The sequence below is a fragment of the Hevea brasiliensis genome, chromosome 15, assembly GCF_030052815.1.
Source record: "Hevea brasiliensis isolate MT/VB/25A 57/8 chromosome 15, ASM3005281v1, whole genome shotgun sequence".
NCBI classification, from domain to species: domain Eukaryota; kingdom Viridiplantae; phylum Streptophyta; class Magnoliopsida; order Malpighiales; family Euphorbiaceae; genus Hevea; species Hevea brasiliensis.
In genome coordinates, this window is record NC_079507.1 from 50,329,397 (window position 1) to 50,342,676 (window position 13,280).

Below are 13,280 nucleotides of genomic sequence, written 5' to 3' on the forward strand. Positions count from 1 at the left end.
TTTTGTGGGTAAAAAAAGAAAATTAAATAATTAATTTTATTAAAATAAATGGAGAGTATAATAATTTTAAATAAAAATTTAAACCCAATTGTTGTGCAACGCTTAAGGCACGTGCCAGACATCCTCGCGTGCAAAGGGAAAGACCGAAAAGTGCCATTGCTGAATGCTGACTACAACTCTGCAACTCTCAACGAAGAAATTACTGTTTCTTGCATATCAGATCCTCTCATCCAGCGCCCACCTTCTCCAATCCTAATCTGGTGGTTTATTTGTAAATAATCAATTCGACCGGCTCCATTAAGCTCAGAATCTCCAGATCTGTGCTTGCGCATCATCATCCTTGTGGTTCCTTGTGTGTTGCTCGTTGATTATTCTGGACTCGATCCACTGGATCAGCGATGCCGGTGGCTGCATCTGCCATTTACTTCTTAAATCTTCGGGGTGATGTGCTCATCAATCGTCTCTATCGTGACGATGTCGGGTAATATATACATCTACTTGTGTGTTGGGTGCTTTCTTTTGAATTTACAAGAACCATGTTAGCGAAATGTACCAAATTTTATGAGCTATGGCTTTCTGATGATTTTACAGTTAATGCGTAGTTTTATTACGTTAAGAGATGAGGTTTGTGTTAAGGTTGTGTGTTTTGTGCATAACCGTATCTGGGTCTGGTGTAATCAGTGGCATTATGGATTTAGAGAAGGCTTCGAGCAAACGGGTATGCTTTTAAAGTTGGTTGGATTTGAACTTAGCTGTGAATCGACATAACCTTTAAAACATCATTGGGAGGTTCAGTTTTTAACTGAGCTTTGTGAAGGAGCGGAATGCTATATCATTGAATTCAAAAATTTTTTAGCTAGTGTCACGTGCATCATGCAAGATATTTATTTTTATCTATTTGATTTCAATGATAAACAGCATATTAAAACTCTTTTAATATATTTTTGGATCTACATTTGACATTTAAGATTTTAGAATTAATCAGATTAATTTTAAGAACCCTAGATTAGATTAAGAACAAGTGCAATAACCTCTTGATGTATTACAGTGTGTTTGACACCTTTGAAATGCGTCTTATTAGGACATCAGATGTTGTCCCTCTAGCTTGTCCACGCCAAGATCACCTATGGCAGCCCTTGAACAGTTTCTAAAACTTTTTTTATGAACTAGAAAATCAAGTTTTGCCTTTTGAGAGATTACAGATGTAAACAGGATACTAAAAATAATTTCTAATATTTTTAATTCAAGAGATTGTTTTTTAATCTCTTTAAATTGATGAGAGATGAAGAAGAAGAGGGGAGAGGGCAGCCAAGGGTGGTGGCACAAAGAGAGAATGGCAACTTGTGTATTTTGTTCTTTCATCCTTACACTTATATAGCTAGGTTACCACTTAAAACCCTTGCCACATGTCTCCTTTTGATTAGCTCTAGGTTTAATTGACCCAATCACATTGTGCCAAGTGTCAAACCTATATTTAATCTTGATTTTAATCATCTTACATGATTAAAAGACATTTGACAAGCTTATGTACAGTGCCATGTGTCAACATCTCACTCATGGTGCCACATGTCACCCTGTGAAATGACCAAAATGCCCATGTATCTTAATTTTGAGTTCTCAACCCAAAATAATTATTTCTCTTCTTCTAATCAATTTATATCTAATTTAAATTAATTAATTAATTTCTTATTAATTAAATTCATATTTAAACACTTTAAATATAAATTTAACTTATCCTATACATCCAATAACCTAGATTTGGTTTCAAGCCATGCAAGGGACTTTGCAATCTAATTGCAAATCAAACCTATTTAATTAATCAATTAAACTCTTTAATTAATTAATTAAATCATATTTAAGTTGGTGATTACTTGTGTATGTGTGTGACTTACTAAACCCATCACTAATTGGCAATGAGACATGATATCAACTCTTAATATCATCAGAACTCTTTCATATCATAAATGATTTCTCTAAATCATTTTATGCACCTCATAAACCATGGTTAACACCTAGCATAACATGCCATGGCCACCCAATTAGTAATAAGGTTTGCCTTAAATGAACCTATAATCATATGTTACCATGCACTAGAATCTCTCTGTTACAAAATCCCAATTCGAGCTGGAGTCATGGTTTATGTCAAACCCCATTTGCTATGAATATTATGTTTTCTTTTAATTCCAGTTCTTGATTAAAAAGATTTTTCTCATCAGAAACTCTTTTCTGATTAAATCTATCTGTCCTGGCCAGGAACTTGAAACATCAAGAACAATTAAATGAACATAGTATTTTTTCCTTATTTACTTAGAGGAACAGATTCCATCTTGATCAACACCTACCTCCATATATAACTAGTAGGAGCCAACACATGCCCATATACCCATACACAGTACAAGTATGAAAGCAGTATCAAACTCAAACCACCTATATACAAGATAACTGTGCTATATCAGGTCTAAAGACTATATGCACTGATATGATTTATGACAATGCATTGACAAGAGTAAACTCCATGTACTTGTCATAAACGTCACTGGTTCGACCTACTTGTCATGTATAAGTGCCTATAATGTTTGTTATATGGCATGAGACTCACCATTCCATCTTGTTTACATCTCATATAAATAATTTGGGAACAAACATGATTACAATCTTTCTGGATAAGTCATGTTCTTATTGTGTAGTATCCTTGATTGTAAACCTATTTATGATACTTTATGCTAAAAATACTGTCACTTATATTCTTAACAACTTAAGAATAATATTTCTAACAAAATATCAATGGACCTTTTCTATTACACATAAATATATTATGTAAACAGAAAAGTGGAAATGCCTTTTATTAATAAAATATATACAAGATACATACTAAATGATATGCTCTAGGACATACTACTAATACTTTGCTTTGAAGAGGTGGTCAAACTGAATTTTTTTGTCCCATAATGATTTAATGAAGTACTCATTTTTTTCTCAGTAGGTTTTCTCTAGTATTCATAAACAGGTATGAGTCTGTTTAATACCTGTTAGGCATAAACCATTGAAATATTTACCTTTTATTGAAAGGAGGAGGAGTTGAAAGTCTGAAGCGAAACCTGAGGGTTAATGATCTCAAGATTGGTTCCCCCTCTCTTCTGATAATCAGAAAGGTGCTCAAAAACCTCCTCTTTAAAGGATAGATGAGACACTGATTAGGTTTTGCCTCTGCCAAATTCTTGAATGATATGTTCTCTCTTTCAAAAGGACTTAAGTGTGGAATCCCTACTCTCTTGTTTGGAGGCATTTGCTCCCTTTTTTTGCCTGATTCATTGTATACTCTAATATTTCTCTACTGATGCATTTTCAATTGTTCCTCTTATTTCCTATTGAATTGATTTTTTCTGCTGCATTATATATGATGGCTTTATCTTTTGATGGGGACTGACACATGCAATTTCTTTTAGTGGGAATATGGTGGATGCATTCCGAATGCATATAATGCAAACGAAAGAACTTGGCACATGTCCAGTACGGCAAATTGGAGGTTGCTCCTTCTTTTACATGAGAATCAGCAATGTCTACGTTGTGATTGTTGTCAGCAGCAATGCTAATGTGGCTTGTGCATTCAAGTTTGTTGTCGAGGTGGTTAGCTTATCCTCGCTGATTTGGTTTTCTCTTCAGATTTGGCTTCATAATTCATATGAGTGATGATGATTGGTCTAGTTGCTGTTTATTTAAGAGAGCAGAATTTTTTTTCTGCATTGAATAATTTGATGAATTTAAAAAAAAAAATTGTTTAGTAGAAAAATACAAGAATAGTACTCTTAGTTTAATAGTTTTATTGAAAAATTGCTTTGTAAGAAGATTGTTGAATTCATCAGTCATTCTGGTTCTTAATTATTGCAAATGGCAAAAATGATTGGATTCTGGTATCAAACACTGCTCCTAGGTTCAGATAGTATTTCTATGTGACATGTTGGTTCAAGGAGAAACAAGTTACTTGTTTTTATTTTTGTAACACTCTTTCTGTTGCAAGCAGGCTGTTGCATTGTTCAAATCATACTTTGGTGGGGCTTTTGATGAAGATGCCATCAGAAATAATTTTGTCCTGATTTATGAGCTGCTGGATGGTATGTTATTTGAAATAGATATCTTCCTTTGGTTCTTTCTTGTGAATTTTTTATGGAATCTACTTAGCTACGTGCATTATGAATTGTGCTGCCATTTTCATGCAAGAAATTGTTACAGAAACCCTTAGATTAGGTTTACTGTTCTTGAGAACAAGAAAGAAAGAGTTAAGAGAGAAAGAATAGACAATAAGAAGGAGAGAATAGAAGTAGGAGAGAAGATAGGAATTCTTATTAGATTCTTCAGATGATCTAAATACACGAGTTTCCTATCATTTTATACAAGTCTCAGCTGCTGTAACTGCTATTGGTGGTTATAACTGCTCTTATAACAACTCTCTAACCAATCTTTAACCAACTATAACCTTCTTAACAGAATTATTTTCTAATTTCCCTCCAATTATCTGCAATCTCGACCCGTTATCTTGACAACTCAGCAATCTTCTCCTTATCACAGACTTCTGCCAGCTCATCAATCCATCTTGTCCACCATATTTCTTTTGTTCCTCCTCCTATATGTAACAGAAATGAAAGTCAAATCACTAATTTTTGTTTCAATAATGAATCATAACATAATCTGATCAATGATTTATTTCTTCCTTAAAATTCCAGAAATTATGGACTTTGGTTACCCACAGAACCTGTCTCCTGAGATTTTAAAGCTTTACATCACTCAGGAAGGAGTGCGCTCACCATTTTCATCCAAGGTTAGATGTTTATTTCAAGAAATGTTATCCAGTAGAACAATGGCTGTTTTCTTGGACATCTATGTTCTGTTTTTCTTTGAATATATAAATATATCACGACTGTAAAAGTTGATGAATGCTTTTAAGTCATGCTATGATAAACAGTCTGATCATTTGTTTCTTTGTTCTTTACCATTGTGAAAAATAAAATAGCCTACAGATAAACCTGTTCCTAATGCAACATTACAAGTCACTGGTGCTGTTGGTTGGCGGAGAGAGGGCCTTGTTTATAAAAAGAATGAGGTGATGCAATTTGTCCATGCTTCTCACTTGACTAGCATTTGGCCATTCTGCTAGATTTTCATCTTCATTCCTTACAGGTTTTTCTTGATATTGTGGAAAGTGTAAATCTTCTTATGTCTTCAAAAGGTGGGAAATGGTACTTTGGTTCTTTTTTTAGAATCTTATTTATTTATTAGTAATCACTGATTCAGTAGGTCGTAAATAATTTGGTTATTATAGGTAGTGTTCTACGTTGTGATGTAACGGGGAAGATTCTCATGAAGTGCTTCCTTTCTGGAATGCCTGATTTGAAGTTGGGTTTAAATGATAAAATTGGCCTTGAGAAAGAGTCACAAATGAAATCCCGTCCTGCTAAAAGGTAGTTTTATTGATACACAGCTATCATCCTTAACAGGTTGTCTCCACTTTGCTGTTATTCTTGTATTTATATGTAGCTGCTATTTTCGGATCCGTGCATTAATCTATAAATTCACTTTTTGGCTTCCTTTTTTCAGCTTGTAGGACAAATTGCATAAGATAATAGATTTTTTTCCGTGCTTGTTAATCCACCTTTCTGTTTTCATTGTTCTAGAATATCATCCTTTGAATGAACAAAGAATTTAAATTTTAAACTTTTCCTTTTGAAATTGGCTTTATGTTGACATTACCTTTCTTTTCCTTTGTCATTATCAGAACATACGGAGTATTACATCTGGTCATTTGCTACTGCAATAGTATCCTATAATCTTTTTTCTTGTTTCGTTTTGTTATTTTTCACTATTAGTTTTTATTGTAAGTATTGTTAAAAAAAAAAAAAAAAAAACCCCTTTTTATTGATTATTTTGTCCAGCTTTCGTTGTTGTTAAAGTCTATTGAAATCTGAACTCCGAACAAGGTCCCAAATGGCATTAGCTAATGTGTTCTTCTATTTTCATGTCAATAAGAAATGCTTATTGCTGCCTTTTCTGATTTTGAAAATTTCACATTGAATCTTATTTCAGATGACATTTCAAAAAACTCACTATTTTAAACTCTGACCTTCTTGTCAACAATTTCCCCCCTTTCTCTCCTTTCTTTTTGTTAGTCTTCTTTCTTTCTTTCTTTCTTTTTTATTTTTTAATCTGTCTTTAACTTTTACAATTGATCAGTTTGTTCAATTTATTTCAGATTGAATTTTGCTCTGGTTTAGTATATTTTAGTTAACAGAAATAGCCTCTCTGCGAAGCAGGGGTAAGGCTGCACACATTTGAGTGTGAGATATTTCGTGCACTGGTTCACCCTTAGTGTATCAATCAATTCTATAATTTGGTTGTTAGTGGTTTTGCATTGTGAAATGTGGTTTTTATGTTTGCTATGATAACATGATCTTGTTTTATGCAGTGGCAAAACGATTGAACTTGATGATGTTACTTTCCACCAATGTGTAAATTTGACAAGGTTCAACTCAGAAAAGACTGTTAGTTTTGTCCCACCAGATGGTGAATTTGAATTGATGAAGTAAGATTACAAATCCTCATGATTCAGTATATACTTTAAACTTAAGTTATTTAATATGTGTTTTGTATTGTGCATCAGCAATTATTAAACACAATTTTTTCTTTTATAAGTTTGCCCTTTTGTTGGTCTGCCCTTCATTAATTATAATTATTGGATTCTGCATAAGCAATCCATTTTCCATTTTAATTTTGCTGGCTAGCCATGTTACCTAAAAAATAGATCGCAAGTGATATGCTTGTTTCCATTCACTTGAGAGCATGTGATGTTTGTTTCCAGTTGAAAGTTAATCACTAAGGGTCTGCCTTTGCTGTTTGAGTTGCTGTTGAGATAAGCTTTATTTTAGATATGTTTATTGGAGACCATTAAAATCTGAGAATGTGTTTATTGAGAATATGTGATGCTTGTTTCCGGTTGAAAGTTTACATTCACTTGAAAATATTTGATGTTTGTTTCTAGTTGAGAATATGTGATGTATTTGATTTAATTTTAATTTTGAAATGTTTATTTTATTTTAATTTTATTTGATGTATTTGCTTTAAGTTAAGTAGAACGAAGACAAAATACATGCATTGCAAGTTTAGTGAAGGCCGAACTGGTGATAGGGAAGGAGTTAGTTTGGATGGAGTGATACTGCTCCAAAGTAATCACTTTAAATATTTCGGCTCAATTCTTCAAGTAGATGGGGGATGTGAGGAGGACGTTAGTCATAGGATTAAAGTCGGATGGTTGAAGTAGAGACGTGCCACGGGAGTTTTATGTGATTGCAAGATTTCCAATAAATTGAAAGGAAAATTTTACCGTACAGACGTACGACCAGCCATGTTATATGGTAGTGAGTGTTGGGCACAGAAGGAGAATATTAAGGTGGATGAGTAGCCATACTAGACTAGATAAAGTCTATAATGAGAGTATTAGAGAAAAGGTAGGAGTGGTGCCAATTGAGGATAAGTTGAAAGAAGGGAGATTGAGGTGGTTTTGTCATGTGAAGCGTAGACATACGGAGGCTCCAGTTAGACAAGTAGAGTACATTGGGTTAGAAGATAGAAAGAAAAAAAGGAGTAGACCTAATATGACTTGGAGGAGAGTAGTACAACATGGCCTATAAATTTTATATATTTTTGAGGATTTAACCTAAAATCGTTTAGAGTGGAGAAAGAGAATCCATATAGCCAATCCCAAATTTTTGGGATAAAGGCTTAGTTGAGTTGAGTTGAGTTGAGTTGAGTTTAGCTGTAAACTTCAAAACAGCAAAATAACTAGTGCAAATTGCTTTTTCCAACATCATCTAAAAGGGTGCTTTTCGAAAAAAATATTTTCAATTTCAATCCCAAACAAGCTCTAAATTCCCATTAACACTTGTATATTTTAGAATGCTTCTTCTATCTGGTGGTTTCTCTTAATTGAAAAGTCTAACTGGTTTATTATGAGATTATTAATTGTCTTATTTACTTCTCCAAATATATTGTTGATTCTTATTGTTAAGTGATGTTAGTAACTTTTTCAAAAAATCTTTTGACTTATTTGTCTGCTGATTCATTGTAGGTATCGTATCACCGAGGGAGTTAATCTTCCATTTCGGGTATTGCCAACAATCAAAGAACTTGGTCGAACACGCATGGAAGTGAATGTTAAGGTTTGTAGTTTTACATTTACATGCTTGCTGTAGCGATATTTGCTGGTCTACATTTATCTTATGTAGAATAGTCTTCAGGTCAAGAGTGTCTTTGGTGTGAAAATGTTTGCACTTGGAGTTGTTATCAAAATTCCTGTACCCAAACAAACTGCTAAGGCAAGCTTCCAGGTGACGTCAGGTCGAGCGAAGTACAATGCTGCAATTGATTGTTTGGTTTGGAAGTGAGTATTTTTAACTTGTTGAATTTTGAAATTCAGGTTCCGTGGGCTACACCAATCCATTTTTTCTATATTTGGATTGCAATAATGTCTATGTGCATTTTAATATCATGTCCAAACTTCCTCTTCAAATGTGGATTTGCCTGTCACTACTGACTTGCGCCAAAACATGGTTAGCTTAAGGCTCCAAAAATCTGTAGCAAGCCTGAAACAATTGTAAACCTGTCTAGCCACAACAAATACACGCACGACCGCATGCACATATATAATCTTGCATATTCTTTTTCTTGTTCTTTTATTTTTTTTTTTTTTTTTTTTTTTGGGGCGTGGTGGGTGGGTTGGGTTTTGCGGAGGCTTATTTAGCTCTTATCATATATTCATAAACCATGCATCATACTTCAAATGCACATACCATTATCCCTACGACTCAAACAACTTTTTTAGAGCCTACCATTGAAATGTCCAAGCTAGCTATGCTCTTACCTTGCTTAGCTCTAAAGATGAGCGAGATGGGTGACCACTTCAATGTAGCAAGCATCATACAAAATAACACGCATGCACGACATATGTACTGTGGCTTGCATCTGTCACACCATCCAATTACCACCATATCATTGACCAAGTATGTAACAAACAATTCAACTCAGGTGGACGGTCATGAAGCACCAAACATCCAATAGAAAAGAGAGGATAAACTCAATCACAACCTGATGTAGAACAAATAAAGAACAAGGAGAAATCGAGGACCAATCCTTGAAAAAAGAACTAATTCTCAAAATATTATTGATCTCATAAAATTGTCATAGCAAGTCTAATCTAATAACAATAAAAAACCCTAGGTCTTATTTATTGAATTAGGAATCCAAATCACATTAGAGTTTTAGAACCCTAGTTTCATCCTAATTGGGAATACTAAATTAAACCAAAATAAACCTAGGAAACAATAATAGCTGTATTATTAAAATTCTAAACCTAATAAAACTCTTAAATTTCCTAATTTTACAATGAAAATAGTTCCTAAATTGTATCAAGATCTTCGTCTTCCCATTCTGCATTACAACCTTAACTCAGTCTCAACTTAAGCCAAACATATGTCAACAGGGTGGGAGGTCACCAAGTTAAGTCTAAAGCCTTACAACTCGAGAACTCACACTTGCCGAACTTGGAACATCTTATGCGCTTATAGCCTAACCAAGGGCAAGGTTATTACATTGTCAAAATTGAAAATGAGCTTAGTTAATGATATGACATTTTGCTTCAAGAATGATTGGGTGTATATGGGTAATGTGTTTATTTATTATTTAATTTGATTAGTTTGTTTCATAAATTCTTTTCATGCTACTCCAAATACAGAAAAACAATTACCTGACAAAGCCTGCAACCTGCTACATCTGTATCTAGCAGCTAACTCAAGTATCCAGAAGGTTGAACCCAAACAATCAACCCTTGTTTACAAGAATATCCCTACTTAGTTAAATAATCTACCCAAAAATTTTTCTCTATTATGTAGACTTGTTATCTTGCATGTCTAACTTCTGCTAAGGAGTCCCTGCATTATGCAATTGAATTCATTAGTTGATGGAAGATAAATCAGTGTTGACAATGAGAATATTGGACTTATTTGAATCAGCATTTATAGTCAACCTTCTACAACCTCTCTTCCATGCCAAAGCCAAATTGCGAAACCCTTACTTAGCCAAATTGTCAAACCCTTGCTCAGACCGAGCACAGCTATGTCTTGTTGCAAACCCAATGATAACTGAATATCCAACAATCCAATTTCATACTCTTAAGAGTTCCCCAGCTCTAGTGATGCCTGGAGTTCAATTATGCTGACAATAATTTCAAGTGGTGGGGGCTGCTATTAACTATTGAGGTTAGGGATGGCAATGGTTCCCGAACCTGATGTGACCCACCTTGAACCTGATTAATTTTTCCTGACCTGCCCTGAACCCGATCAATTTTTCTTGACCCGTCCCGCCTCAATATTATGTGGGGCGGGGATGGGGAGACCTTCTCCCTGATAGACTTAGGAATCTCAGTTTAATATCAATAAACTCAACACAAGCAACAGGAATCAGAAAATAGAAGAAACTCTGCAATTTTCATTAATGGATCTGCTTAACCAAGTAACTAATTACAAGAGTTTCAATTACAGCAACCTTATAAAAAAAAAAAAAAAAAAAAAAGACTCTCAAGAGAACTTTCCCGCAGAGTAACTTACTCTGCCCCAAGCCTAAACAGTTGGAAATTGCACTTTCTTTCCCATGACCTTTGCACTAGACACTTCACCTATTTATACTTTTTCCTGATGCTGTCTTCTCACGAGAAACCATCCCTTCACCTTCACCTACCCCGCCCTCCTCCCCGGCAGGGAAGTTCCTGCCCTGACTCTAAACTCCTGTGGTAAGGGGGTTGGGGTGGGGGGTGGCCATGGGGCGGGCGCTGGGGAGAGCGATTCCCACCCTGCCTCGTTGCCATTTCTTATTGATGTCCGATGGTCTTTTATTTTTTTGCTACGGTCTGCTGTCTGCCTGAGGCCCAAGTGATGACTGAAATATGAGGAATCTGAGATCATTGATGTGCAGAACATTTTGGCCACGGGGCGGGCGTTGGGGAGAGCGATTCCCACCCTGCCTCGTTGCCATTTCTTATTGATGTCAGATGGTCTTTTATTTTTTTGCTATGGTCTGCTGTCTGCCCGAGGCCCAAGTGATGACTGAATATGAGGAATCTGAGATCATTGATGTGCAGAACATTTTATCAGTGCACCTTTAAAGGAAAAACAAAAAAAAGCCCAAGCAAAAGCTGGACCAAATAATTCTTTCTAGAACAGAAAGTGATATTCTTTCTGGTTAGATTTAGTTAACTTTGCCCAGTTAAAAATTGTTATTTATTCGCTGATGAATGGCATATAGCTTTTCTGGTAATGCAGTTTGTTCAAATTGGTAAAGTTGTGCAAAAATATCATTTAACTTGGGTATCCTTGAGCATTTGCATCTTTTATGTTATCCCTGGCATTGATACTGATGAGCTCTTTCACTATTATATTTATTAACTTGTAGTTATTAGTTTCATTCTATTATTATTATTATTATTATTATTATTATTATTATTATTATTATTATTATTATTATTATTATTATACTATTGCGTAATGGCATATATTTGCTATCATTCAGGATAAGAAAATTTCCTGGACAAACTGAGCCCACCTTGAGTGCAGAAATTGAGTTGATTTCTACAATGGCAGAGAAGAAATCGTGGACAAGGCCACCAATTCAAATGGAGTTCCAGGTGCCTAATCTATTATATATTGCTATTGTGCCTAAAATTTGAAGTTAAATTCCACTTCCATGAATTGCATCCGATGCATTATTAATTGTTTTGTCAATACCATCGCCATGTTTGATAACCAGATGTTACAGCAATAGTAGAGCAAATTCTTAGTACTTCTTAATTCAGTAGTGGTTGCTGGTAAACAAAAGGCCTAGTTGCATAAAAAATCTTGAACTTGGTTTTTTTCAATTCTATTAGGAAGTTCTAATTTTAGCAATTTGGTGTTTCAATTTTGAATTTTTCAATTGTATCGTAGAATTATTTTTGAGTTAAATTTCTTCCATTTCTGACAAAAGTAGTGGGAGGTACCCCTAAGTGCATCACAACTGCAACTTTTATTTGAGATTGATGGGGACAGGATGGAATCTTAAAAAGAGTTAATTTGACCAAACGATTGCTCCGTTGCGCATGACCAACACCAATGAACTCTTGACAATGATATGGTTTTAGTGATATGATCAATTGACGTGGATAATAAAATTAACTCTTAATAATTTAACTGGAATAACTTTAAGTGAAAAAAATTGAAAAATTAAAATGCCTAATTGCTATAATTAAAATTTCATGATAGAATTGGAAAATTGCCTAAATTAAATATTTTTATTTTTTATTTTGATTTTTTTTTTGCAATTAGTCCTAAACAAGATAAGAAAAAAAAAAGGGTTGTCTTGACATAAATGTGCGTGTGCGCGCAAATTTAACTGCTCAACTTCTTTATTCAATTGTATGCAATTTTTATTATTCATCTTTTGGATGATCACAGTCTGAGTCTTTCTTTTTTGCAGGTTCCCATGTTTACAGCATCTGGTTTACGTGTTCGATTTCTTAAGGTGAATATTCTCAACTTACAAGTTTGTACTGCAATTTTGCTCCAAAAGTTCTGCATTGACAATGGGATATTTCCTTCAGGTATGGGAAAAGAGTGGGTACAACACAGTTGAGTGGGTCCGTTATATTACTAAAGCAGGCTCGTATGAGATTAGGTGCTAGAAACATGTAAACTCTACTGTGAGACTTTCATGAGAGGAAAGGAGGTTGATGGACTACTTTGCTAGCTGTTATAGCCAAGTTGGAAGAAACCACTGCATACAAAAATACCTTGTCGACAACAAAAATATGCAGCTGGATTTCTTGTGTTGATTCTTTTTATTGATGGGAGTGTTGTGCTGTTGTCAATGCCATTGGTTGAAGTGAATATTGTTTGTGCTGTAAAGGCTAGTCCCTTGTTAGAACAGGATGACTTTTTTTTTTTAATTTTAATATTTTTAATCCTTTTTGATATATAATATTATTGCTATTTTAATCTTAATTTTAATTACTCTGTATCTGTTTGATGCATTTTGCTACAGATTATTTTATTGTTGTAATGATGAAATGATTAATCCAGTGTACTTGAACAAGAGTTCTTTTTCTAAAGGAGTTGATTGCGTTCTTGCCACGTTACAATTACAATGCCATGTTATATTTATGTTATGGAGAAGATCTAGTTGGTAGTTTCTTCCAAATTTTAAAATTA

The 13,280-nt window shown here is 34.3% G+C and overlaps 1 protein-coding gene across 1 annotated transcript; it reads left to right on the top strand.

Annotated features, from left to right (window-relative positions):
* The first annotated feature begins 105 nt into the window (after positions 1 to 105).
* Positions 106 to 13,180, top strand: LOC110657517 (AP-2 complex subunit mu). Its single transcript, XM_021814760.2, has 13 exons — positions 106 to 481; positions 3,447 to 3,624; positions 4,022 to 4,112; positions 4,722 to 4,816; positions 5,009 to 5,098; positions 5,176 to 5,224; positions 5,318 to 5,456; positions 6,458 to 6,574; positions 8,117 to 8,207; positions 8,286 to 8,428; positions 11,608 to 11,722; positions 12,550 to 12,594; positions 12,674 to 13,180. Exons 1-13 carry the CDS (start codon positions 399 to 401, stop codon positions 12,752 to 12,754), a joined length of 1,317 nt encoding a protein of 438 aa, XP_021670452.2. The 5' UTR covers positions 106 to 398; the 3' UTR covers positions 12,755 to 13,180.
* Positions 13,181 to 13,280: the final 100 nt, after the last annotated feature.